This window comes from Aaosphaeria arxii, assembly GCF_010015735.1.
Source record: "Aaosphaeria arxii CBS 175.79 unplaced genomic scaffold BU24scaffold_7, whole genome shotgun sequence".
Classification (NCBI taxonomy): domain Eukaryota; kingdom Fungi; phylum Ascomycota; class Dothideomycetes; order Pleosporales; genus Aaosphaeria; species Aaosphaeria arxii.
Window position 1 is genome coordinate 1,142,912 of NW_022983480.1, and position 26,082 is coordinate 1,168,993.

The 26,082-nt window shown below is 48.1% G+C and overlaps 8 protein-coding genes across 8 annotated transcripts; 2 read left to right on the plus strand and 6 right to left on the minus strand.

Moving 5' to 3' along the window:
* Positions 1–196: 196 nt before the first annotated feature.
* Positions 197–1,180, minus strand: BU24DRAFT_494755 (uncharacterized protein; the record flags this gene model as incomplete). The annotated part of the gene is made up of 1 exon (XM_033534080.1): positions 197–1,180. One exon carries the CDS (start codon positions 1,178–1,180, stop codon positions 197–199), a length of 984 nt encoding a protein of 327 aa, XP_033381159.1.
* A 1,355-nt stretch (positions 1,181–2,535) lies between these two features.
* Positions 2,536–9,026, minus strand: BU24DRAFT_412143 (uncharacterized protein; the record flags this gene model as incomplete). Its single annotated transcript, XM_033526093.1, has 7 exons — positions 2,536–2,871; positions 2,929–7,637; positions 7,692–7,818; positions 7,870–8,094; positions 8,155–8,220; positions 8,268–8,547; positions 8,620–9,026. The coding sequence occupies 7 exons, from the start codon at positions 9,024–9,026 to the stop codon at positions 2,536–2,538; spliced, it is 6,150 nt and encodes a 2,049-aa protein (XP_033381160.1).
* Positions 9,027–9,453: 427 nt separating this feature from the next.
* On the minus strand, positions 9,454–10,745 carry BU24DRAFT_425438 (uncharacterized protein). The gene has a single exon (XM_033528741.1). It carries the CDS (start codon positions 10,390–10,392, stop codon positions 9,487–9,489), a length of 906 nt encoding a protein of 301 aa, XP_033381161.1. The 5' UTR covers positions 10,393–10,745; the 3' UTR covers positions 9,454–9,486.
* A 403-nt stretch (positions 10,746–11,148) lies between these two features.
* BU24DRAFT_465179 (uncharacterized protein) lies at positions 11,149–14,720 on the plus strand (the record flags this gene model as incomplete). Its single annotated transcript, XM_033532255.1, has 4 exons — positions 11,149–12,691; positions 12,745–13,268; positions 13,326–13,919; positions 13,971–14,720. 4 exons carry the CDS (start codon positions 11,149–11,151, stop codon positions 14,718–14,720), a joined length of 3,411 nt encoding a protein of 1,136 aa, XP_033381162.1.
* A 62-nt stretch (positions 14,721–14,782) lies between these two features.
* BU24DRAFT_259431 (uncharacterized protein) lies at positions 14,783–16,178 on the minus strand. Its single transcript, XM_033522478.1, has 2 exons — positions 15,938–16,178; positions 14,783–15,876 (listed from the first exon to the last, which is right to left on the minus strand). The coding sequence occupies exons 1-2, from the start codon at positions 16,001–16,003 to the stop codon at positions 14,845–14,847; spliced, it is 1,098 nt and encodes a 365-aa protein (XP_033381163.1). The 5' UTR covers positions 16,004–16,178; the 3' UTR covers positions 14,783–14,844.
* A 2,678-nt stretch (positions 16,179–18,856) lies between these two features.
* BU24DRAFT_316750 (glycoside hydrolase family 18 protein) lies at positions 18,857–20,092 on the minus strand (the record flags this gene model as incomplete). The annotated part of the gene is made up of 1 exon (XM_033522884.1): positions 18,857–20,092. A coding segment is annotated over one exon (1,236 nt), but the record flags the coding sequence as incomplete, so codon positions are not given.
* A 1,771-nt stretch (positions 20,093–21,863) lies between these two features.
* Positions 21,864–23,415, minus strand: BU24DRAFT_443142 (uncharacterized protein; the record flags this gene model as incomplete). The annotated part of the gene is made up of 2 exons (XM_033530570.1): positions 21,864–22,198; positions 23,403–23,415. 2 exons carry the CDS (start codon positions 23,413–23,415, stop codon positions 21,864–21,866), a joined length of 348 nt encoding a protein of 115 aa, XP_033381165.1.
* A 317-nt stretch (positions 23,416–23,732) lies between these two features.
* BU24DRAFT_435185 (ATP transporter) lies at positions 23,733–25,842 on the plus strand (the record flags this gene model as incomplete). The annotated part of the gene is made up of 5 exons (XM_033530071.1): positions 23,733–23,904; positions 23,953–23,980; positions 24,038–24,250; positions 24,320–24,578; positions 24,640–25,842. The coding sequence occupies 5 exons, from the start codon at positions 23,733–23,735 to the stop codon at positions 25,840–25,842; spliced, it is 1,875 nt and encodes a 624-aa protein (XP_033381166.1).
* Between the last annotated feature and the right edge of the window lie 240 nt (positions 25,843–26,082).

Here is a 26,082-nt window from a genome sequence, read left to right on the forward strand (position 1 = left end):
TGGTTTTGCACCGCTTGCAATCAAGATGTCAATAAATATCTACACTTTCACACCCCCATTGACCTACACCAAATTTTAGCTTCTCTCCAATACGTTCGTATTTTAATATGTAATCTTAGTTAGCATGCTAGGAATTTTCTATGGGTAGGTGGAATATCTAGTTTGAGGGGTGCTGGTGGCTTCTCTGATGACTTGGTTACTGCGGCGGGCTTTGGACGCCGGACATCATTCGTCTCTTTCTCAACAATGTTTTACCAGGCATGTCGTCGAGTTCATTTGGATCCAAATCGCTGAACATCATTCGCCTCTTTCTTAACAACGTTTCATCAGGCATGTCGTCGAGTTCATTTGGATAAGAACCGCCGGACATCATTCGTCTCTTTCTCAACAACGTTTTATCAGGCGTTTCGTCGAATTCATTTGCATAAGAATCGCCGGACATCATTCGCCTCTTTCTCAACAACGTTTTATCAAGCGTTTCGTCGAGTTCAGTTGGATAAGAATCGTCATAATCATCCTGATCTGGGTCGGTCTCGTTCTGTAGCAAGTTGTCGTCATACTCATCGTTAGAGTATTCGTCGTTCCCAGCAGTATCGCGAGCTTGAAGACCCCCGGCAGATTCATCCTCGTAGTCGTTCTCCGGGATATCGTCATCTTCAAACCCTTCAGTGAATTCGTTCTTGTCATAGTCCTCATACTCAGAATCATGGGCTCCAAGAGATCCAGTAGATTCGTTCTCGGGAATGTCGCGGGTTTCAAGACCCCTAGAGGATTCGTCATCGAGGTAGTCCTCGGGGATATCATCATCTCTAAGGCCTCCAGTGAATTCGTCCTGGTCATAAGCCTCGTACCCAGGATTGTGAGCTTCAGGAGCTCCAGTATTTTCGTCCTCGGGAATGTCGCGTACTTGAAGCCTTCCAGTAAACTCGTCCTTGTAGTAGTCCTCGGCAATGTCACGAGCTTCAAGACCCCCGTGATATTCCCCATGATCTACATCGTCGATAGAATTGCCCTCGTAAAGATCGCGAGTCTCAAGGCCTCCAAGATAATCGCTCTTGAAAGAGTCTTCGTAATCAGTATCGTGAGTGTCTACTCCCAAATGTCCAGCATCTGTGAGTGCATGCGATGTTCTAATCCGGTTATGGAAGACAGCCAAAATAACTATGCTAGCGACACGCATGATGGCTCATTAACATAAGAAATAAGGAAAATAAATCAGAATGTAGTGACCTATGCTATTGCTTGACCAGTCAAAATAGCATAGGTGATGGCTAAAGATAGGCAGAAGGTTGAGGTTGGTATGGAGTAAGGGAACTGAACTGTACATTATTTATACTGACAGTAAATATGATATTAACAGGTCTTGGAATTAAACTGCTGTAGATCGGGCTTCTAGGTTGAAATGATTTTCTTCCGTGCAAATAAGATCGTTGAGGTTGAAACAGGCATACGGAATGCCAATTGACGGAGGATCTGTTGTGGCTCTTATGATTCAGCATCCAACCCTCTCCGTGCTCGTCAATCAAACATTTCTTAAGGGCGATCAACAAGCAATCTTTTTTGTCCGAATCTCCCGAACTGTATGATGAGTATTCGTTAACAGAATATCTCCGAGATCTACATCCTTGAAACCTCGCTCTAGTGGAATCGGCACAGAGATCATCTAGATGCGGAAGACCGAGTATAGTAACAGTGGGATGGTGGTTTAGTGAATTCTGGCGGCGGAGAATAATTGTAACAGTGTTTGTACCATCAGTGTTCGTTCCGTGTCGATCTATCCTATCGTGTGCAAATTTTCGCCGATGCTGTTGCGCAACGTGAGTACGAGTCCGAGTGCAAACATGAGTAAGCGGGTAACCGGCCCTACGGTTTCCGGCAACTTCTCCCCATCCAACACATGTACTCCACCATAATTTCTATTCTCGTAAGGCATTTATATGACTTACTACTGCTGCTTTTAGTTCTGGGAGGAATCGAAATTTTGAAGCGCTTGCTCATAACTTTAGCATGCCTCCCGCACGCTGCAGATTTGAACGAAGGGCGCAACAAAACATGCAATATTTCAGCAAGGCCAGTAGCCGACAGTTGATGTAGAGGATTATACTCAATAAATCCTAACAGAGAGGGTGCATGCCTGCTCTCTAATTCAATATTTGCTGTTAGTGTATATTTGCGTGGCCTTGACTTGGTGAATTACAACCCAGAAATACCTGGCAACAAAAGATTATGTTTTTAATTATTCATCCATCCACATGAGGTCGATCGCCCGCAAGACGATAGAGATTAGTAGAGATAAAGCAGCTAATGAAGAGGTCTTTGGGTTTTTATCAAGTAATTGACCCTTTCTACAGGACCATGGGTGAAGTAATGAGTTTTGACAAGTGAGATTGTGAGACTTCTCCTGGGTTCAAAGCTTACGTATTGTGGTGGTAAGATGCTGTCATCGACAAGTTGTGTAGCAATAGTATCATGAAGCATACAAACTCGCATTGTATGGAAACATCTGTATTGATCCCTCTATGGCTAGATCTCATCTCAGACCTCGGTAGTGTCGGATTCGTACGATGCTTCTGACTCTGGCGAGAGGATGCTCGAAGGTTCGTCAAAGTCAACACTCTCGCTCTCTCCGTCCCTTATTGATGAAGATCCGTCACCGCCATGACTTGTAGCATCGTCCGAGTTGGGTTCGTCTTCTTCGGGTATATCTTCAAGCTTACCAGTATCCGATCCTTCGTCATGTTCTGACGCCACACTACCGCCAGCTTCCTTGAACTTATGAGCAGGATGTATTTCAGCCGAGCTTCGGTAGCATTTGAAACAAAGTGCGAACTCTGCACATTCTTCGCACTCCCAATAAGAGCCAAATACACGCTAGAACACACAATCAGCCTAACGGATCATAGAGTCTCGGATACATCTTCAACTTACCGTTATACAAGCATCGCAATACATCTCCGCATCCCGCACTACAGGCTTGATGTCTTTTTCCATCGTTTCTAGCCAGAAACCTCTATTTTTGGCCTTTCTTATTTGCTCGACAGTTGGTCGTACAAGGTCGATGATCTCTTCATCACGACCATAATACTTCGCCAACTCATATGGAGTCCAGGTTCTGTCTGTGCCTTTGCCTTGAACCATGATATCTGCACCGTTGCTGATGAGCTCCTTGATAATTTTCCCGCGATCGAAACTACTTGTGCACATTCCCCATCTCTCGTCTTGGCCTTCCATGAGGGACCATAACAGCGGTGTCCATCCATCAATGTCTTCTTGATGAACGAGACTGTCATCACGCTCAATCAGCCACTTGACTAGATCTAGGTAACCCGTCACCACTGCAAAATGCAATGGACCCCTGAGCATGTCATCTTTGGCGTATAGATCGGCGCCATGCGCGAGAAGTAACTCGACATGCTCGATTGAATTATACAAAGCGAAGTGTATGGGCTTTCGCCCGATCGCATCACCTCCTTTGATGATTGCTTCTCGCTGGGCTGGTTCTAGGCTTGATTCAGCATCTAACAGCTTCCGAACCGTTTCGACGCTTGTAGCAACACAGGCAGTGTTCAGATTTGAACCCCACCGGCTGCTCTTTATCTTGATATCCGCGGCGTCTATTTCCAAGAGGTAATCAATGATTGCGTTTGTCTGTGCGCTTCTGAAACGAATGCAGGCTGCCTGGAAAGGTGTTCCCCATAGTCCTTTGGAAACCCAATTAGGATTGGCACCCTTTTCGTGTAGGAACTCAACCATCATGCGTCTGCCATCTGCACATGCTTCGTGGAAAACAGTACCTTCGGTTTCAAATTCGATGTTGATGGCCGCACCTCTCGATATCAGGAATTGAACAGCCTCGAAATTTGGAGCCATAACTGCCTTTCGTAGAGGCGTAACGTTGATGGAATTCTTAGTGTGAATATTCGCACCGAGATTGACGAGGAGCTTCACGATGGAAATATCAGTAGCGACCGTAATGAAATTAAGAGCAGTATTGTCGGTAGGGTTCTTAGCGTCCAAATCGAACTTGTAGGGCACGAGCAATTGCAAGATATCGAGTCTTGACTCAGTGACGCAGTAAGACAGCAATTTGTGGGGGTTCGGCGTTGTGCACGGATTGAGCCCAGTCTCGAGAATCAGTTTTGCAAGTTGGTATTGGCCGCCATAAACAGCAATAGACAACGCTGTGTTGTCATCGTCAGCAACAATCGTGAGGTCTGGGTCATGCGAGAGCACTTCCCGAAGAAGTACTTCGTCTTTCCACTCGCAGGCCAGCATTGCGATTGTTGAGCCGCTCTTCGCTCTCGTGTTTATATCGGCGCCTGCTTTGATCATGGCGCGGACGTTCATGATATTGCTCCAGCTTGCATGAATAGGAAACCATCCCCAGGGATCGTCGTTCTTCTCTTGGGCATTGATGTCGGCCTTGGCATCTAGCAGCTTCTCTACCAAAGACTCAAGGCCTCGAATGCAGGCTATGAATAGGGGCGTCTGGCCGTTTTCATTTCGGCTTTCGATATTTGCGCCCTTGGCCAGAAGCATTGAGGCAATCTCGAAGTTGTCGCTATCAATAGAAACGAGAAGTCCTTGGTCCAGACCTTCCTGATATTGCTCTTTGTCGATTCTTCCTTCGGTTCTCGAAAGAAGCAGTTCGATCATGCTGACTGCTGCATCCGTGTACACTTGACAGATTGGTTTCAAACCGAGGACGAATTTCTCAGTCTCATAACTCGGCTCGAAACCCGCGTCTAAGAAAATCCCGAGTGTTTTCTTTCTTCCCATAATCGATACTCTTGTGTCGGGCAATCTGCATGCTTCCCTAATGTCTGGGGTAGTCTGTTTGAGGAAGTCGAAGATCTCTTGGCAACATGCATTTTGTCCGAACCACGCTGCAAACTGCGCAAGACGATCGAAAACGGAAAGATACTTTTCATGACGTTGAAAAGCGTAAAGCAAACGTCTCAACGTAACGTGGTGGCCATTCAGGATTGCGTAATCGAAGGCGCTGCGGAACATCCACTTGCCGTCGAAATCGAAATGCTCGGCTTGCAACTCGCCGTATGTTCGCCTTACGAGCTCTCGATCGAGGAGGAATTCGGCCACCTCTGTATGGCCCTCCATGCAAGCTACAAACAAACCTTGACGCGCTTGTGTTTCCTGCTCTTCAGTGAGGACAGCATCTTGGAACGCCTCTAGCACTAGTTTCGTACAACTCAGTTTCCCGCTTGAAGCAGCAGATGGGAATGTGTCCAACAGAGCGGTCAGGGTGACATCTTCCTTGAAATTTGTCAGGATGAAGTTTACCACAGAATTCATCCCTAAAACCGCTGCTCGTTTAAGTACCGCCACTGGATCGTTCATGCGGTCAGTTTTTGTGTTCCACTTTTCCAGCAATGCAGTCGCCATGGATTCGTCATTTGAGTCCAAGGAGGCTATAATGACATGGTCGTACGCTTTGTCCTGCGGTTTTGACCTTGAAAGTAGTGACTGAAGAATGTCCTTTTGCTTGTACCTGGCCGCAGCCTCGAGAGCGCTCATGAATTCTGCATCGTATGTAGTTGAGTCTCCTTGCTCTGTTTGCTCTCCTTGATCTCCTTGCTCTCCTTGATCTCCTTGCTCTCCTTGATCTCCTTGATCTCCTTGATCTCCTTGATCTCCTTCCTCGGATTGAGCAAGGTGCTTCTGGAGCAACTCTGATAGACCATACTCTGCCAAGATGAAGGATGCTGTGACGCGAGATTCGTCTACTGGAACAACCCTACTTGTATGGCTCCAATATGCTTTGGCCCAGGCATTGAGGAGGCCTTTGATCTTGAGTAATTCGTCAAAAGCCTTTGAAACTGGACCTGCTATTTGGTTTGCTTGTGCCTTCTGCACGTGCTTAGGCCAGTATCTGATTGCGTAGCATAGGAAATCTCGCCGAGGCTCAGGCACTGGCGCTTGATTAGGCTGAGCGTGCCTCAACTGTAATGTTTCTATCGATGTAGCCTGAAGGTGTTTCATGCACATTATCGCAATTTGAGTATGTACTTCCGCAAGTGACATAGTTGATTCATGATCGGGATAAAACTCAGCCTCGGTTGTGAATTCATTGCGGAGAAATTCTACCAGGAAAGGATGACCCACGCGCACCTCGTTCTGGCGTATAATGAGGATACCCTTGAACAATATTGGAATTATTGGCGAATATGATTCCTGCTGCCTGGAGATTGCTTCAAATTGGACAGGCAAATACTCCCGAAGAAGCTCAATGAACTCGTGCAGACTTAGGGGCCGGAAGGCATGGACGGCTAAACGTAGCAGGTGGAATATGGTGTGTTTCTCGGCGCCGAACGTGAGAGTTGTCAGAACAAGACGGAAGAGTTTCTCTACATTGAAAACTTGGGTGTCTGACAAATATTTCTCTAATGTTTCGACGTTGACATCAGAATAGGTGAGCCAATCAAGAATCATGTCTCGCAGTTCTCGATTGGAAGCGGATTCTTTTAGGACTCGTTTCAGGAGCGGAATTGAACTGTGCAGATCGGGTCTCGTTTGAGTCAGTCTCAGAATAGCTCTTTGTATCGCATTGTTGTGGCTTCCAGCAGGACCACGTAGTGCATTAGGTCCTGAAAACGAGCTCCTCCTCGATTCGGACTTCTCAGACGCCGAACTCTCCGATACTGACTCTCCAGATATTGAATTTGAAGAAGACGCGTTTTCGACATGCTTGCTATCTAAAGCTCCACTGACGTTACTATTAGAGCGGCTGCGTGTGGGGCTACTCTGATCATTATCAGAATCGCCCTCGTCCGCTTCAGATTTTTCCTCTGCGTCGTTCTCCTCGGCAGCAGATCCAGCATGTCGTGTCGCAGTCTTTATCGACGCAGCATCGGATAGAGGTGGTTTAGGACTCAATAGAGGTGAACGAGGCGTGAATGGAAACGGTGGCGGCGTGTAGGGAGGTGGTGGAGGCGGCGGCGGGCCTCCTCTTGGTCCCCATATCACCGGTATCTTGTTTGTGATTTGAACGTTCGGTGCATCTCGTAGGGGTCCCAGATCCACCGAGGCGAAAAGAAGAACCCTCAAATTGACCTCTGTGTGTCTCGCCAACTCTTCAAGCTTTGTCAACAGCCACGAATACGACGTGATGTTTTCGTTTAGCCCCTTGATGACCCAGACAAACTTTTCCACGTCATTTGGTGGAACTCGTAGAACCCCGACCAGGAGATACCAGAGGTCTTCCAAGTTGAGTTCGTGGAACTCCTCGTAAGTTTTATGACGATCGAGCACATCCTTTGGCCGAGGGCCGTACATGTGGCGACTTTGACCGAGGAACATGCGCAACATAGCTTCCACAGAGTTGTAGCGACAATCATGTTCGTCAAATTGAAATGGCTGTACCGATACGTCGGCGCCCGAATGCTTCAAGATATGGGCAAATATTGTTGCCATTCTTGACCGAGGAACTTTCGCGGGAACGATCATGTATGATACACCTTTGGCCTCGAACCAGGTCGAGAATACTGGATCCCTAACGTTCATGGAAAGACGAGTGTCGGGTGTTGTTGGGAGATCGTGAAGTGCCCATCCATGCGGGGTAAGCAGTGGAGCACACTGGAATTGCATTATTTGAATCTCCTTAGTGTCCATGAATGGGGCTACACATAACCCTTAGTACTGCATTTCCGAGCAAATATCAACAAGACACTCACATTTACCCTGAAGAGACGGGCTGTCAAAGACAGCAACGCGTGGAAGGTCTGCATGACGAACATCGTAGTCCAGTTGAGTGCCAGTCACTCCAGATAGCCACTTATTGGTAGAGGATTGAATGAAGATCTGCAACAATCAGCTGAGAGAACTCCTCTCAAAAACATGAACGACACTTACCTGGGCCTCTATATTCTTGAAAGTTGAACTAACGAAGATGTTTGAGAGGAACATTCTAAGGTGAGTCTCTAAAAAGTCCTGGTTCACCTCGGCGATCAGGTAGGAGATATGGTCTGTCAAACCACCAGAAATAGTATCGGTCCAAATGTGTTCATTGACAAGCCTGATAAGACCATCTTGCAGAGGCATATTGGCCACAACAGTATGAGGACAGCCGATGAAAAACTGCAAAATCGATCAGTCCGTCGTCTTGGTCGCTCCATCTGTATTTGGACTTGGACTTACATTGCCCGCAAATGCGTGGAAAAGCGATCTGTACTTATTTGAGCCAAACCCAGCTTGTATCATCGCCTTATATAATGTCAGTCTAAATGCAATAAACGTGGCAAAGAGACTACCTCTTTTATAATTATGCCACCAATGTCGTGCCCAACTAATACAATATTCGTATTCAGGGGACGGTCAAGCTCAAGAATCGATTCTAAGAAGCGTATAGCCTCAGCTCGTAGGCCATCTCTTGAGAATACATTCTCGTCATCGCCGAAAGGATTATACTCATAAACAGATATCCTAGTGTTAGGATGTTTGGTTGCCACACGATCCATAGACCATTCAGTATGTATTCCAATATCGTCTGCAAAATATCGAGAGCCTCTGAAACCGCAGACTGCAATCACACTGCATGAGATAATTAGTTCAGCCCTTTTAAGGCCACCAAATCTGATCATCTTTGATAGCATTCAAACTTACTCTACCAGATCTCCAGGTCTCTTCTCATCCTCTTCTGCATCCGTGTCTACGGATTTGGCGTCTTCATCCTTTTTTTTCTCGCCCTCTTCTTTCGATGGTCTCACTTTCTTGTCCTTGTAGTCCTTGCTCTTTTTTAAATCTGATCTCTTGCTGGTCTTTTCATCATCGGCTGCGTCCTTTACCCCTTCTCTTTCTGTGGCCGAAGTCTCCTCACTAGATATGTTCTCATTTTCCTCTTTTTCTCCGCTGGCATCTTTTGCGATTGAGGCGTCCTCATCGGACTTCTTGCTCTCCAGACTACTGACGCTTGATACATCATCATTTCTTATCGAGGTTGGCCATTTGTAGATACGCAACCTCTTCGGTGGCCCGACGCCTGGTGATGGAGAACCATCAGAAGGCGCCATGATCACAATATCATTCTTTCGTGAGCTTCGTTCTGCGCACCCGTTCTGCGTCGTGGAGTTGATAATTGGAGTTGGCGGTCACGCTGAATAAGGCGGCAGTGGGGTTATTGCAGTCGTGAAAAGCAGGCCCAGGATCTGTGAGGCGAGTCGGGCGCCCTATCAGCCGAAGAGCGCACTGCAGCGCGCGGGGCCAGGCTACAAGTTCGGTGCCACGGTGCAAAATCAAGCCATCATGCACGGGCGACATGGGACCCTCAGCTAATCGAACATGGGGGATAGGGCACAGCCAATGGCCATCATCGAGTACATTATAATCTCCCGGGCGTGCAGATACCGTGATGCCTAAGTGGGGGCGGGACATTGAGCTATTGTGTATCGTCTTGTCACATCGTGCGAGAAGAGCTCCTTGGGCAGATATATCTTCACATGGAGGACGACTTTATTATTTGTATTCTAGCAACTATTGCTCCTTAACAGTACCTTTCAGGAATGTTTGATAGGTAACGTCCGACAACGACTTTAGGTCGATTAGGCCGAGGTTCTCGATATCGTATTTCTGAAGTTTATTTGTCGGATCGCGTTCTGGATTGAACAAAACATCATCATCTTTAGGCACGCTTTTAAAGAACGCACCAAACTGGCTTTGCAAGTCCGCCTTAACTTTGATGTTCACCTTGGCTTTGAAATGCGCCATGTCCCGTCGCTTCAGTAAGATGGAAGCCCGCAAAAGAGAGATGATACCAGTCTCATCTGTCGCATTCTCGGTCAGGCCCCACGAGACAGCACTCTTGACGCCATTGTTCCTCGATCGCGGTAAGTCGATTGAGCCTCTAAGACGGGCCATATCAGGTCGCTGTCGTTCCACGGTTCTTTCCAGCTTCAGATCGCCACCAAGATTGACAGGACCTGCTCCAGCACCAAGGTTCAGACCCCCGCCTTTCGTGGTCGACACTGAAGCTTGCGTGGGCTCGATGCCAAAGCTACCATTTGGGTGCATTTCGATGACCTCTGGATCTCTGTTTCCCTTCTCGATGGCGCTGAATGTGATATCAATGTTGGCTTGTCTGATGCGGTTGGCAAGACCATTTGGTTCGAATCGGAACTCAATCACAATCAGAGTACACAGATCATCGTTATCCGCTGAGAAGTACCCATGGGCAACGTCCTTTAGGTCGCAACGAACGTCGACTCGGCCTTTCCGCTCTGTGATGTGTTGTCTTTGGAAGGGATCGTCCTTATCGTTCGTTATGTGATATCCACTCTCGTCGCCTTCTGGATCCAAGGACATGTCCACAGAGAACAGGTCTTCCGCCGCCAGTTCACCAGATTCTCCCAGATCATCCTCGTAAGGGTCGCTATCTGCCATACTTCGTTGTGTAAGAGGGATGCGTGCCTGCAGAAAAATACAAATGAATACTTTCTTGGTGATAAGGTTTTGTTATGCTGTTGTTCAGCTCCTATGATGGTGTCAAATATAATAAATTCACCTCTCCTTCTACAACTTGGAATCTGCCGTTCATTGCCGGGCTGAAAAGTCCTGTGAACTGCAAACTTCACGCAGGGCTATGGTGGGGTCGGTAGTCGAGGTTGTTTGGGGGCTGAAATGCAAGCTGCAGAATTAGTGCTCGTTGGCGTTCTGCGAGGCGCCCAACCCATTCAGCTTGCAGAAATTCATTTAGGCCACATTGTGTGTGTACATCGCAGAAAAGTACATTTTCATAACTGTAACTTTGGATTGATGCAATATCTACAAAGAGACATGTCTGTTTACATTATGAGAAGGAGGGGTTGTGCTTAAAGGCGCGACAGGCGTCGAAGGTCACTTGGAGCGGCTGGGCACCCCTCCTCCGACTGGCGGGTCGAGCTTCAATCCGGCATGTCCGTCATAGGACTAAAGTAGAGTAGGAAGGGTGGGAGGTAGAGGTGCCAGCCACTCATGCAACTACATCTCCCTATCCTGCCAACCAAATCCTTTCGTTAACCTGGTCTGGTCCCCTGCCCGCCCTTTCCCTGCACCTTGTCTCGCTTACAGTATTGTTGCAATAAAGACACCCGTGGAGGACATCGTGCGTGCAGTCATGACAGCCGTCCGGGAGCCTGTTGCGCCTGTATACACTTCAACATGGCGGACGCGCCCATGGAGCGCGAATTCATCCCCTATAGTCCCGTTGGAGACTATGAGGACGAGGATGATGAACTGTCTACAGACACGGATGATATTACCGACGACGACGAAGAGGATTATGATGACGAGCACGCATACAAGGAAGAGGAACAGATAGAAGCACAGAAGGCTCAGGAAGAGATTCTCCATGAAAAATTAAAGGAAATCGAAGTCCAACTAGCAAGCGCTTCGTTGGCGAAAGATGAGCAGCAGCAACGAGCGTTTCTGGAATCATATGACAGATACCTGCGTCCTCAGGATCTGTCGAAAACTGAACGGCGCAATATGCTTTACAGAATGGCGTATGAAGGCCCGCCGCAAGAGCATCCATGGCTTGTGAAACATCTCGTCAAATCTTATCCACAGCTTCTGCAGGAGCTTGACGAGGTGAACCGAAACCCTCTTCTGGTCGCAGTCATATACGAAAGGCTCTGGTACATAAATGCCGTTCTGGACAGCGGCATTTCCAAGCAGGATTTGGAGCCTCTGCTTGGCCCTACTTCCGAAGACGACAGAATAAAACGATTGAATAGCGGCAATATCAACAATTGCATCCAGGTCGCTATTTCAAAAGATTTGCGAGTGCCTGAGACCAAGAAACTTATTGATCAGGCTTCCGAGTATACTCTTGCATCGCAGGATGGCAGTGGTCGCACTCCCCTGCATATAGCTGTAGAGTACGAGAGATGTACGCCTGCACGGAAGGACATCATCATGTCACTTATTAAGCGCGGCGATAGAGCTTTCGACCAAGTGACAGAGAAACCCGACAAGTTTTCCATATACCGACATCATCTCGATACCCGAGAGAAGTATGATAAGAAAAAGCAGGAACAGCGACGATCGGAGAGATCTGAAGGTGGGCAAGCCCGGAAAGCAGTAACTCAAAAGCCTAGAGTCGACGATAAGGAACGAAGTAAACGAAATGCCGATTCAACGAGTAGTAGAACGCGATCGTCTCGCGATGTGGAAGCTTTGGATAGGGAGAGGGGCCGTCGTGATGATCGAGGGCCAACTCGTGATGATAGGAGTTCTATCCGGCCTATACAACGAACAGGCTCTGCGTTGGACAGAACATCTGCTTTCCCAAATAGACAAACGGAAGTATACTCACAGCAATCGCTCGAGGCTCGCAAATACTTCCTCCAGAACAGCGCCGATGATCCATTCAGGGATTTTCCGCCAGAAATGAAGCGAGATTCAGGGAACCAAGAGTCGTCTAGAAGGATGACGGTTGTGCAACAAGAGCCGAAAAAGGTCGCCGGTGAACCCGAACGCGCCCCGTCGTCGACCACCAAAAAGACGAAGGCTTCTGGCACGAGTCGAACTTCGAAGAATGTACCCTCTAAGGACGTGGCAAATCTGGTAGCAAAAGAATTGAAACTCCACTACTTTCGGACCACTTTCAGGCCAACTGAGCGGAAAGAAAGAAAGACTAGGGCAGCTATCCAGAGAAACCACGACTCAGCGATTGAATTCCTGTATGGTCAAAACGCTGAAGGTATGTCTAGTGATATAGCTCAGATTGAAGTGATTCCTAATTCTCTACCTCAGACAAACATATTTGTTTCAACTTTCCACCTTATCGGTTGAAAGATGGAGAAAAGGTCAGCTTTGAAGATTTCGAACACAGTTACAATGGATTCGAGTTCGACGATGTACTCCTGTACGTTGACTTTAGGAAACTTGAGCTCGAGCGCCCGCCAGTAAGGCAAAGAAACATTAGACCGGATAGTGACGGTACCGGTCGTAAAGATGTCCAACCCTTTTTCAACTGGCTGTACAAGAAAGGAGTCAGGAACATCATCAAAGTCAGCGTCGAAGACAGAGAAGGTATACCGCACAGCGACGTTACGATTGAAGAATCTCTGAAACAGTTTGATATCGAGATTCTGGATTGGAGGAAATGCGATCTTTGTCCGCAAGCAATATACGACGCGTGCCATAAAAATTCAAAGAACCTAGGAGAGATCCATCTCTGGTGGAGTGGCAACAATGCTATACTCCGTGCTTGGAGTGAATCAGACGGCTTAGTGAGACTTCCGAAGCTGAAGAATATTCATCTCCATGACTTTAAGGTACATGACTACTAGCAATTTCCGTAGAGATTCTGCATGCTAATTATGTCCATTTAGGCCGGCCTTGATTCGACAGCGCGCCGGGAGGCTAACATAAAAGAGTTCAAAAGAAGGTTGCAAAGAGAACGTGAAAAACTCGAACTAGGGCGCATAACCGTTACTGAATATAAACAAGATCCGCAATATGATCCCAAAGGCAAAGGAAGAATATCGAAACAAGGCAAGGGCAGAGATCCTGGTAGTCTCATGGATACCCACCAATGGCTCTCCGTCATGGATAATTTTGCAGATGGCCTAGTGAGGTGGAACCCGCTGAAAGACCTTCCGGCCGATTTAACAAAGATTTCGAATCTTCCTGAAGACCTCCTAAAAGATGTTACCGTTGCTCTAATCGATGACGGCGTGAGTTTCATGCATCGAGCTCTTGCTGACAAGCTGGCGAAAGGTAAGAGTTTTGATAGCGGTTATGGGGATCAGGATGTGCTGGGAGCACCTGAACCCTTTTATGGCTCAACAACTGGACATGGTACTTGCATGGCATACATGATCCAACGTGTGTGTCCAAATGTAAAAATCTATGTGTGCAAGTTGGATACCATTAGGAAAGAACCTGGCGTTCCAGCTAATTTCACGGCCAAAAGTGCCGCAGATGTGAGTGGAAATTCTAGTTACCGTCAACTACTAAAACTGATTGTTTTCCAGGCGGTCGAGTTCGCTGTGGATCGTGGATTCGATATTATATCAATGTCGTGGACGATCCAAAGAAGTGATGACGAAGAGAAAGCTGCCGAAAGCAACGCGCACCTCAAGCGCCTTCAGAGCGCTCTGGAAAGGGCGCAGAAGAACAATACAATGCTCTTCTGCTCTGCCCCGGATGTTGGCGCATCAAGTCGACAGTCAATGACTTCATTCTACCCATTCGGCCGTCCAATTCCCCATATGTTCAAGATCGGAGCTGCGAAAGCGGACGGCAGTATGTATGGATGGGCCGGCAATTCAGACCAGGTTGACTTTATCCTTCCTGGTCACAACGTCATGCTACGTGAGGGAGATAAGATATCAGAAGAGGATGATATTCCGAAGACGGGATCGTCCGTGGCAACAGCTTTGGCTGCTGGTCTTGCGGCACTTATTATACAATGTGTCAGACTAGGAGCGCTGCACAACCACGTGAAGAGTCAAGGGGCAGTAACAACTACGGCACCTAACGTCGAGTCTCTCCGTGCCATCAAACAATTCGATGCAATGAAGGAAGCTTTCAAGAAAGTCAGCACAGGCTACACCGAAAGCGATAAACGGCTTGAAGTAGAGAAGGTCTTCAAGCAGCCTGGTACAGAACTCAACAGCCTCAATAACGACAATACGGATGATGAGAGACGGTGGAATCTAATAGTCCAGCTCGCTCGAGATCTTGTATCTTGGAATACCCAAATCGCCATTCGCCAGGCCTAATAACATAGTCCTGAAGGTACTTGGTCGAAAATTGCGTACTGGAACCGATGTACTGTACAAGCGTCGGATCAGAGATGCGGTGCATCATTGCGAAATATGATACCATTGTCATTCTTAACAATGATCATCGAGCGAAATTCCTCCATCCAGATAGCCACCACCAGTCTGTGCCCGCCAACTCCAGAACTTTGAGGTAGTACTCTAAGACCTCGTTTGCAGAATCATTCTCCTTGCTCTTTAGGAGCTCGATGAAGGCAGAATTAAGCTTGATCGGCCAATAGACCGTCGCCCGAAAAGCTGCATGTCTCGACGTGTCTATGCCATGCTGTAGTGCGTCCTTGAGCTGGAGCATCGCTGCCTTCGATCCATGCGGATCATCATGTACGGTAGCCGCTGCAACCTGCAGCTCTGCTATCATTGCAGATAAGAGTGGCGGAGGTCTAGGGGTATCGGCATCAGATTTCAAGATAGTAGCGAAGGGACCATTATGTACTAAAGATTCCGTGGAACTGAGTACGGTATCCATGCCTCGTAACAAATGAAAGACCTCCATCAGATTGTCCATCGTTGCATTCTCTGCCTCTGCAAATGCATTTAAAGTGATCATGCTTGCGGTGGCGAAGATGGCGTGGCAATTACGCGCTGTAACCTCCAACAGCACCTTGTTCAACTCGCCTAACACGGCCGCTTGGTGAGTCGAAGCAAGATACCTGTATTTGCGCTGGCTAGACGGTTTGATGTGGGCAAGGTGATACGCCGAGAATGCAAGAATACAGTGCATCAAGAAGGGAAACTGTAAGGCTTCCTGAGGCACACAAAATCCCCAAGTTTCCTTTGCTGCGGGTGATCCTGGCAGACTGAGGTACGCATGTGCTGTGTAGTGATGCATGAGCTCGAGATCCGCCAGCCATGTATCTGACCAGTCGCAGATGTTATGAGATAACCCATGTACTGTTGGAGATGGAACAGAAGGAGTTGCATCGTCAGTACTTGATTGGGGGGGAGCCGAGCTGGTACGTGTTTGTGCACCTGGTGCTGGATCCTCCATTATGAACTGCGTATGCTTCGGAACTATAGGCAGTCCACGGTCAGGTTGCAGCAAACTGCACTCGAAGTCATATCGCATACAGTTCGCACATGGAGACTGTTCGTCGCACTGATACTCGGTCAGAAAATTCCTACTCCCCCCCTCCCCTGTGAGGAGAGCAATGGCTCACCTTTATACGTCTTCGCTTGCATTGTTGACATCCATTTCGAGACTTCTTCGATCCTAGACGCGGCATATTGTACCTGGCAATATGTTGTAGGTTTGAGGCAGGAGTGCGGGAGCGAGTGCGAGTGCGAGCGAAGACGCGATGTCGTCTACGTTTTCGGTCCTAATGTTTAGTTTGGGCTTAGCGCCTACAAAAGAGCTAACTGAATTTAGTGTTCGATCACTGTTCGTGAACGCAATACGAGAACTTTATCTCTATGGCAGACCACAATTGAATCAAGTCGCATAATGCATGAATATCTTGCACTTCTAAGATGAATGTAGATGTCATTCTATTGTCGCAGTACAGATCAACATATGGCCGATCTGCTCCACTAATTATACGAACGTGTCTACCTATTGTCGCATTTGTTCCCTTTTCCTATGATTTTGTTGTGTATTCCTCCGCCATCTTGCTCAATGGTAAATCATTTCTCTAGGCGCTGACGTCCTCGAACCAACACTCGAAGTATCGCTCGAATCCGGCGTTCTTCGCCTTCCACTCGATTTTCGAGACAAGATCACATCTAAACTTGTCTATAAACTCATCCTTGCAAGGCTTGACCATAGCACGCTCGCCTTTGGGATGTGATTGACCGACAGTCCAGACTGGACGACATTTACCGAACTTGGAATCAAGTGTGAACTCGACGTTGGTACGATCCTTGTTGGTCGGGTCTCGGACCTTGACCTCGACTTTGTGAGACAGACTCCTGTCCTTCTCTTTACGGTTCGATTCGATCGGAGTGCCTTGTCCTTGACCAGCTTCTTCACCGTTGCTGTCGATGAGAGTCCACCGAAGGGCAGACCACTCATACTCCATAGCCTGATGAATTCGGATCCTCCACTTGTTTGTGATCTTCTTCTTGGGACAGATATCCATCCTGTTGCCGCACTCGTTGCCGGTATGACAAATCTCTGGTGATTTAGGGCTATCGCACATCTGTCCAACACAGTAATTGATGCAGTCGGCAGACAATGGGTCCTTGCAGTTGTCGCGGAGACACCTCTGATAGAAATCGTTGCAGCAATGACAAGTCCCCTCGCACCTGGGAGGAGACTTCGGGCAAGATTGCGAGGCGCAGCGCCCACCGACAAGACATTCGGATGGAGAGTCAAAACCAAAGCACATCATTCCAACGCAATGATTGATGCAGTCAGCAGACAAGGGGTCAAAACAGTTCTTCTGAAGGCAATTGTGATAGTAGTTGTTGCAGCATCCACACCCATTTGCATCACACTTAAGCGGATCTGACGTAGGAGTTGGCTTCTGTGATGTCGGGGACGGCTTCGGCGTAGATGAAGGAGGTTGAGAAGTCGGTGTTGGCGTCTGGGATGCTGGGGTTGAAGATGGAACATTCTTCGTCCGAGTTCGCGACAAAGACGTCAGGATCGAAGATGGAATTGAAGGTACGTCGTTCTGATCGTCTCCCTGGTCATCGTCAAGATTCAACGTGCCCTTTGTGCAGCTACCGCCCTTCTTGGTTGTCGTTGTCGTCGGTAGAAGACCGCATCCAGTGAGTGTAATTGACTTTGTGGTAGTGCAGGATGAAGAAGTTGGGTTGAACTTGGTGCAGGAAACCCAGTAGTCGGTGACAGTAGTCTTCTTGTCCTCTTCACATTTAGGCTTATTGGGGTCGCCGCCGGTTGGATTTGGTGGGCAAGGGCCGTCCTTACAAGAACCTGCTGGTGGATTGGGACCGCATTGCTGGTTTTTGCATCCAGCGCCACCACATTCAGAGAGGGAGCATGGGTTGCATGTGCCACCGATACAGTCACCACCGCAGCCTTGGATACCACAGCCACCACCGCAGCCATGAATACCACAACCTCCACCACATCCTGAAATACCGCAAGTGTTCGTGCCATGTGGATCGCAGAATCCGGGCAGAATGCATCGACCGCCTCCACCACCGCCACCCCGTCCGGAGCCGCATGGAAAAGGAAGACCAAGAGGACCACATCCACAACCGATTCTTGGGAATACAGGATGACATCCACCACCACCGCCTCCGCCGCCTCCACCTCCGCCCTTCGTCCTCCCACCTGGACATCCGAAAAGAGCACAGTGTTTATCACCGCAGCCTTGTGTGCATGTCTCAGAAGGTGGATCTGGGAAAAAGGTAATCGTTGACGGGAATCGGTAAGATAACGGAGTCGAACTGGACGTGGCAGTTGGAGTGAAGCACCAAAAGGAATTGCAAGTAACCGTGGCCGTAGGAGGCCCTTCGCACCAGTCGTGAGTACAGCTCTTGCGTGGATCCTTTGGAAGGGGCACGCCAATAGTCGGTTGTGGGTAGTGTGACAGTACGTATGTGTCGGTAACGCAGACTGTAGGAATGTCATCCACAAGAGAAGAGGTTGCAGTAGGCGTGAAGGTATGTGGATACTGTGCCGGTAGAAATGTGAACAGACAAGGTGTCATTGTCAATGGAACCGGCGGTGGGAAGACTCGAGGTTGAGGGGCAAATGTGATGTTAGGACCCATATCAGATTGCTCAACGGAAACCGGCCAGAACTCAATCTTGTTCGTTGTGATCGGAGGCACTGTAAGGGTAGTAGTAATAGTCTTAGGCGACGCATTACCAACTGTCAAAAATGTGACAGTCCCCTTTGTGGGGACACCATTGTCTAGAGTCTCATAAGTTGAAGTCACAGTCGAGGTAGTACCACCCTCATACGAGACCAGAGTAGTCGTGACAAGGGGCCACGAGATTGTAGTCATCTCGTCCAAAGTGTATGGAGGAAGTACAAGAGTGCAGGGTGGGATGCACTGCACTGTCGGTTGAGACTGCCACCAGACGCCAGGTGGAACATAGACATCGGTTGCAGTTGGGTCCTCCGTGAAATTGTTGTTACCGCCACCTGGGAGGTCCGGAACATCGCCAGTTCCTGATCCGGAACCGAAATCAATCGACCAAATGAATGAGCCACCTAGGCATCGTTCATTGGCGTGGGCTAGCTTCATGTTGTGAGTTTCATCATCGTCGTAACCAATCCACTGGTCGTCCCAAGCAATTTGCTTTACGGCAGCATCCTTCATAAGCTCAGGCTTCAGATTCTTGTCCTTGATTAGTCGACTGATTTCATGATTGCTCAGGAGTCCCGGTGCCTTCGTGCAATTGCTGGCGGCGCTGGGGCCGGAGAATTCGCAACCGAATTGGAGACACTTCTTATCGGAAGCCGTATAACCACGTCCATAATAGGCGACACCTAGGTTTACCTTCTTGGGATTGAGTTCATTGTACCAGAGAGGAAGTAGATCCTTCTCGATTTCCCGAAGATCAGTGTGGGGACGGATCTTGTTACCAAGGCCTGGTGTATTTTGGTCCCATGCACCATGTAAGTCGTAAGCCATGAAGTTAAACCAGTCGACCTGAGCCTCCATAGCTTTCGGGTCCATATTGCTGAGGTACCAGAAGTCGGGCGCAAGGATACTGGAGAGACCAAACGATTTACCAAATGTCTTTCGCAGCTCGATAACCAGGCTGACAAGATTGGCGGTATCGCCTTCGGAGCCACCACGATCTGCGGCAACTGGATATTCCCAATCGATGTCGAGTCCTTGGAAGCCATACTCCTTCATGAACTGAAGAGCAGAGTCGACGAAAGCGGCCCGATTTTCCTTTGTGCTTGCCATCTTTGACCACGTTTCGTGGGTAGGACCAACATCACTAAAATCCCAGCCTCCAACAGCGATCCAGGTTTGAAGCTTCGGAGACTGCAAGGCGGTGAACCTACGATAAAGGTCAACATCGTCAGGGTGCATTGGCCGAATCCGAAAGGTTTCCGGATCGATGGAAGCAAAGGCGAAATTCATGTGTGTGAGACCAGCAGTGTTGATCTGATCGGGCCAGATACGGTTACACGGTCGTTGACGAGTATTCCAGGACTGATAGTATGCGATGCGCCGGCCATTGGAGGCCGAGCCGCTGTCCTTGCCGCATGACGGTGGCTTTACCAGTTCGCATTTACCAAAACCCTTTTGACATGGCGTATCAAATCCGTGTTCATCTTTGTTGCCGCAATGAGTTGTGTTGGTTCCACACCAGCCGTAGTACGAACAACACAGGTTGAGACCGCACTTCTTCTTACCGTCCTTAGAGTCGACACCACACATGGCCTAGTTCGTTTGTTAGCTTTCGAATTAATCAAAAAAGAAGGGAATCGTGTGACTTACCTTAGCATCGCAATTTGAAAGACACTTTTTTGGAGCCTTGGGACGACAGTGAACCTCTTGGAAACCGCACTTGCCATCAGAGTTACAGCAAGATTGATCGATACACTCTTTGTCGGGTCCGCATTGTATTTGCCCAGGTTCAGGGTCGGGTCCAAACACCAGGCCAGTGGAGACATTGTTCGAGGACTGGCCTAGATTGTAGAGGAGACCAACATCGAGGATTGGGATCACACCGACGTGTGAATCGTTGTGTACCGGCTCGATGACGGCCTCCGAAGCCTCAGTCGCAGCGGGGGGAGAGCTGTAGCCCACCACGAATTGCCCGGCAAGAACCGCGGCAATCGCAGAGAACCGCATCGCACAACGTGTTTGCGCAGGATAGGTTGTAAGATAATGGAGGTTGTGTGGGTAAAAGGGTTGTAGTTGGTAGACGGATATGGGGGAAGTGAAAATCGAATTGGGAGACTGGGGGTTTATTACCAGGTCGGAAGGTCTGGGGACAGGAAAAGTGAATCTGCTGGTGTAACGCAGGAGCCTTCATCCGAGCGATGTTTTCTCGCTTTTCGGTGCGATTGGTAGCATTGTGCAAAACCTATTTCACCTGATTTTGGGCAGTGTTAGCTAATTATGTGTGGGAACAGACTCTCTGCCTACACAATGACTACTCCTGGAGACAAATTAGTGATAACTACTCACCCAAAGAAATCATTTTTGCTCACTGCACCAAATACAGATTCATGCCTAACATATGATCTGTGCCAGTGGCTTCGCTCACCTCTTACTCCTCACTTTACTCTAAACCTCTAAGCACGGTCCTCGAATATTTGTTTTCACCAGCACATCACTAGAATGAAATGCCGCACCTAGGGTCGCGCGTCACATTTCTGCGCGATCACTATAAATGAGTATGCCTACACTTGGTGACTATGACTGTCATCAAAGGTTCCAATTGATATATCCTGACAGATGTCTCGCAGCAGACCTTCATTCACCATCATGAACGAGCAAAATCATAGGCACTGCGGCCCTGTCCCTTCCGTTGCCAATAATCGAGAACGATACAAGCGACTGTGTGTCATGTCTTCTGACTGACCGGTGTTGGAATCCAACAAGGCCAGGTAAAATTACTACACAAGAAGTCACAAGGAGCATCAAGCATTCAAGGCGAGCACAATGTTAAAACAAACATGCCGGTCACAATTAGTGTTGTCCTCCTGTGGCCTATCTAGACGTACCGCGTCCCTTTCGCCCAAAAACATTCGACGGCAATATACCAGTTCCACCCAATGTATTACAAACAGGAGCAGCGACGGAAGAGTATGGAGAAGGTAGCAGAACCCTTGAACTCTAGCTTCGAGATCGTTGGCGACTTCTTTAGGTGTTTCCCGGTTCGATATCATAGGATCCATGATGACACCGACTAGCTAGGCAATAAGAGAGGCCAAAGAGGATGGAACCAAGACAACAACGATGATAAGATACAATTGCCTTGCTCCGCCAAGAACAGCAACAAACCACCCACGCACGCATAGTAAATAATATCGAACGAATATCATAATAACAAGATTCAACAATTTCGTGTGTTCAGTTTGTGCCAAATCATTCGGCTACATTCCGTTCCAATTACGATAGACAAAGGACGAGTTCGACCACGAATGCGGGTATGGACCTGAGAATTCAAGCCTCGAAACCCATCCAGGATGAAGACAATTTAGAAAAGAGTCTGTTGATGGCTGACCATCTTCCAATCCTGGGCGCTATCTCCTTCCCTCAACCAAACACTCGAGCAAATTGCTCGGAAAGTTGCATCATCTCTGGTGGCCTCCACGCGGTAATAGATCAATGCACTCGATTCGCCGAGTGGGATAACCTCGTCGTGGCTAAGTGTGTAGTTCTTCCAGGGCTTGTAAGATGCGTTTGTGAGCATCTGTTCTAGTGTTGGAGACGATGCCGCGGTAAAGACGTTGTCTCCGGGGAATATCATGACGGGGTTGGAGGAAAGTAGTGGGAGAAGTTCAGCTCCAGAGGAGCATAACGCGGCCCATGCTCGGTGTTCCAGCGTACAGATGACGGCTGTCAGGGCTGGTGAAGATATCTCAGCCATTTATTTTCGACGAAGTAGGCCTTCTGATTTAATTCCCTAGAATCCTTTAGCGGTTCGGAGTTGGTGATGCAGCATCCATAATTTTGTGGCGAAAGGCGGGGTGTTCATTGTCCGTAGGTGACGTCACAAGAACTCAAATGAACACTGACGATTATAGAGTTTGGTAGCTTTTACTAGCTATGAGGGCTCATTTGAGCACGTGGTTACGCTTTACTCTTTCGAAAAACCCATGTCTATGATTCCGTCAAAATCGACACATCCATTGTCATTTCGAAATGTGCTAGGGCAGAGAATCAGCCACGCCCCAGAACCTGTACTTAGTGTCTCTGAACACCGAACCCTACACCAGCAATGGTGGCGATTGCATTCCTATAGTAGTGCATCGAAGTCATGGTCTTTACCTATGAAGGTCCCGACATGAGTTAGCTTTGTTATGGCCGAAATTGAGGTTTTTGAAGTACTCTTAAACGCCGTAGCGTTTTCATTTACCTATAAGTACTACATTGAGTCGGTCATACGCTACAACTTTGGGGAGCCCGATGTCACCGATAAAATCACACATCGGCGACCTAACTTTGTAGTTCATCTGATAAACCCGACAAATATGGTAAGGCGGTGCATTGGATTAACCTTACACTAGCGGCCTACTACTCCATTTGACCGTGAATGAGAGTATAGAAAACTGAAAGCAACTTGCTTTCACTCGTCGTACAGCTAATTACGCGTGTGCAATTAATTGATGGGAAGATGGTTGATACTGTTTATACCAATGTTAGGGAAAGCGCATATGATCAATTCGTCAGCCCTTCCAATGTCAGCTAGTATCATAAAGAGATTGCACACAATGGACTGGCATCGAAAGCATAGCATCAAAGCGAGTGGGGACAGAAGAAACATAAAATCGAAGATTGGTTTCCACGACACGTTGGCGAGAAGAGTTCATCATCAACCAGGTTTTGATTGGCCTCACTGGGAAATGTCAATACAGTATTGAATTGACAGCATCGAGTCCGTAAATCGAATTATCGAGGGAAGTATGATTTACATTCTTGCAGGTTGGCAGTGTTGTGATATTCGGCGACTTCGATCAGCGCTAGAATTAAGGTGCTGACTTCGAGGAACTCGGTTGGCAAAGAGCATAGTCGCTGCGCCGGCTCATCGCTACGCTCCCGTGCGACTGGTCAAAAATTTATCCCAATAGTACCAACAAATACGAGTATTCAACGTAACGCCCCATTCGCCGAGGCAGATGCTGCCTGTTCGGCGTCTTGGGACCTGGGGCGTAGTGAGACGTGCAGGAAGGCAAATGGGTAAGTCCGTGCAGGAGCAAATGTGTTAGTCTGCGCAGTCATTATCAATAAAGGTTCAGCGGCATCCCCAATGAAATCTATTTCTCTATAATCAAAACACAACTTAATGATACTCAATAAAGTCAAGCTATTTGTTTTTTCAGCCTTCTTCAAGAGTGATCGCAATATGGGCAAGGAATCGGAAGACCTCGAGAAAAACTCCTTTTCCGAATACACGCATCTCCGAAATACTTCGATCAAAACTCTGAGTTGGAAGGATATCACGGTCACAGTCAATGACCGCCATGATGGTTCGCCCAAAGAGATACTCTCGAGTATAAGTGGCATTGCCAGTGGAGGTACGTTGGCTGTGCTTATTTGTTTCCTTATCTAACTGTCAATAAAAGGAGATATGGTAGCGATTATGGGACCAAGGTACGTTTTTCTTGCTCTACTGTTCTCAATTCCTGCCAATGTTCTAATTATTTACAGTGGTTCAGGCAAGACTACTCTTCTCAATGTCCTTGCTCATCGTGAAGCATCACTTAATGCCAACGTCCAAAAATCCATAAACCTCAACGGTTCCGAGACCTCATTAGACGCATTTCGCAAAACCAGCGCATTCGTTGAACAAGAAGATGCTCTCATCGGGTCTTTGACTGTGTACGAGACGTTGAATTTTGCAGCTCGATTATCACTGCCAGGGTCAGTAAGCAAAAAACCCAGCTCATGGACAGCTGGGGCGCAGTGATTCAGTGCTGACAGCAACCACAGCGGCGTCAGCAAAGCTGAAAGAATGGCGACAATCACGTCCCTGGTCGGCGCTCTCGGTTTAACCGAGCAAAAGAACACTTTGATCGGGACACCCATTCGGAAAGGCTTGTCTGGAGGCCAGAAGAGAAGGGTCAGCGTCGCAGCGCATTTGATAACCTCGCCGAAGATACTATTCCTAGATGAACCAACAAGCGGATTGGACTCGACCGCCAGCTTCGAGGTTATGAAGTTCGTAAAGGGAATCGCGAAGGATTATAACGTAAGCACCAGCGATCAGGCTAAAATTATAGCTGGGCAAGGCTGACAATTGCAAATTGAAGATTATCGTTATCGCCTCCATTCACCAGCCGTCTACTGCGACGTTCGAGCTCTTCGATTCACTACTTCTGCTCTCGGGCGGTAAGACTGTTTATAATGGCCCCATTGCACGCATGGTGGATTATTTCGCCTCCCTTGGACATGCAATTCCGCTCTACACCAACCCAGCAGAGTATGTGATTCAGCTGGTCAACACTGACTTTTCGTACGGTCAAACATCCGCACTTGAAGTTCTTTCCGAACTTCAGTCTTCGTGGTCAGCATCCGTTCAAGCCTCAGAAGTCCAAAACGCGATTGCCACGAGCCAGGCATCCCAGGATGGAATACCCGAGCACATCAGCGACGAATCTAGCAATCGTTTCCTGACTCCAGTGACGCTCATCCATCGCTCCTTTATCAAAAGTTACCGGGATATCGTGGCCTATGGCATACGCATTGCCATGTATCTTGGACTCGCAATTATGATGGGTACGGTTTGGTTGCGACTGGAGCCAACCCAGGCCAACATCGGCGCCTTCATCAATGCGATTTTCTTCGGCGGAGCCTTCATGTCCTTCATGGCCGTCGCATACATCCCCGCATTTCTGGAAGATCTCCAAATATTCACACGAGAACGCGCGAACGGATTGTATGGCCCCACGGCATTCATGGTCGCGAATTTCATCATTGGCATACCCTATCTCTTCGTGATTGCGGTTCTTTTTTCAATCGTCGCATACTGGCTGTCGAACTTCCGCAGCACCGGCGAGGGATTCTGGGTATGGGTTATTTGGCTGTTCCTCGATCTGCTGGCTGCTGAGTCATTGGTCGTGCTCCTGTCCTCGCTTGTGCCCATATTTGTTGTCGCATTGGCAGCAACCGCATTCGCTAATGGCCTATGGATGTCCGTCAATGGGTTTATGGTCCAACCTGAGGCATTGAATGTGTTTTGGAGATACGTGTTCCATCCTATCGACTACCAAGCCTATGTTTTCAGAGGCATGATGGTGAATGAGTTTGGAGGTCGAAATTACAGCTGCGGGTCGGATTGTCGCTGCATTTACCCTAGCGCTCTGGAGGATCAATGTTTGATCGACGGCAATGCCGTTCTTCATAACTACGGATACAAAACTGGCGATGTCGGGAAATATGTAGGATACATGCTAGTCATTACCCTGGGTTATAGGCTCCTGGGATGGCTGGTGCTATTCCTGAGGAAGCATTAGGCTTGGCGCAATACCGCTTTTGGGATTATGTCGTTTAGGGCGACAATGCTGACTACATTGGAAATACGAGGTCTATGGAATGTTTTGGAGCTAACTCTTGCAAGTTCCAATCCTTGCCATTGAAGAGACACCTCTTTGTTTATATGACATTGTCTGAAATGGAGTAACTACAGCGCACAAGTGCAGAAGCTGGTGTATATGTGGACGCATTATTCAGTTTCAAAAATTGGAAAATTATGT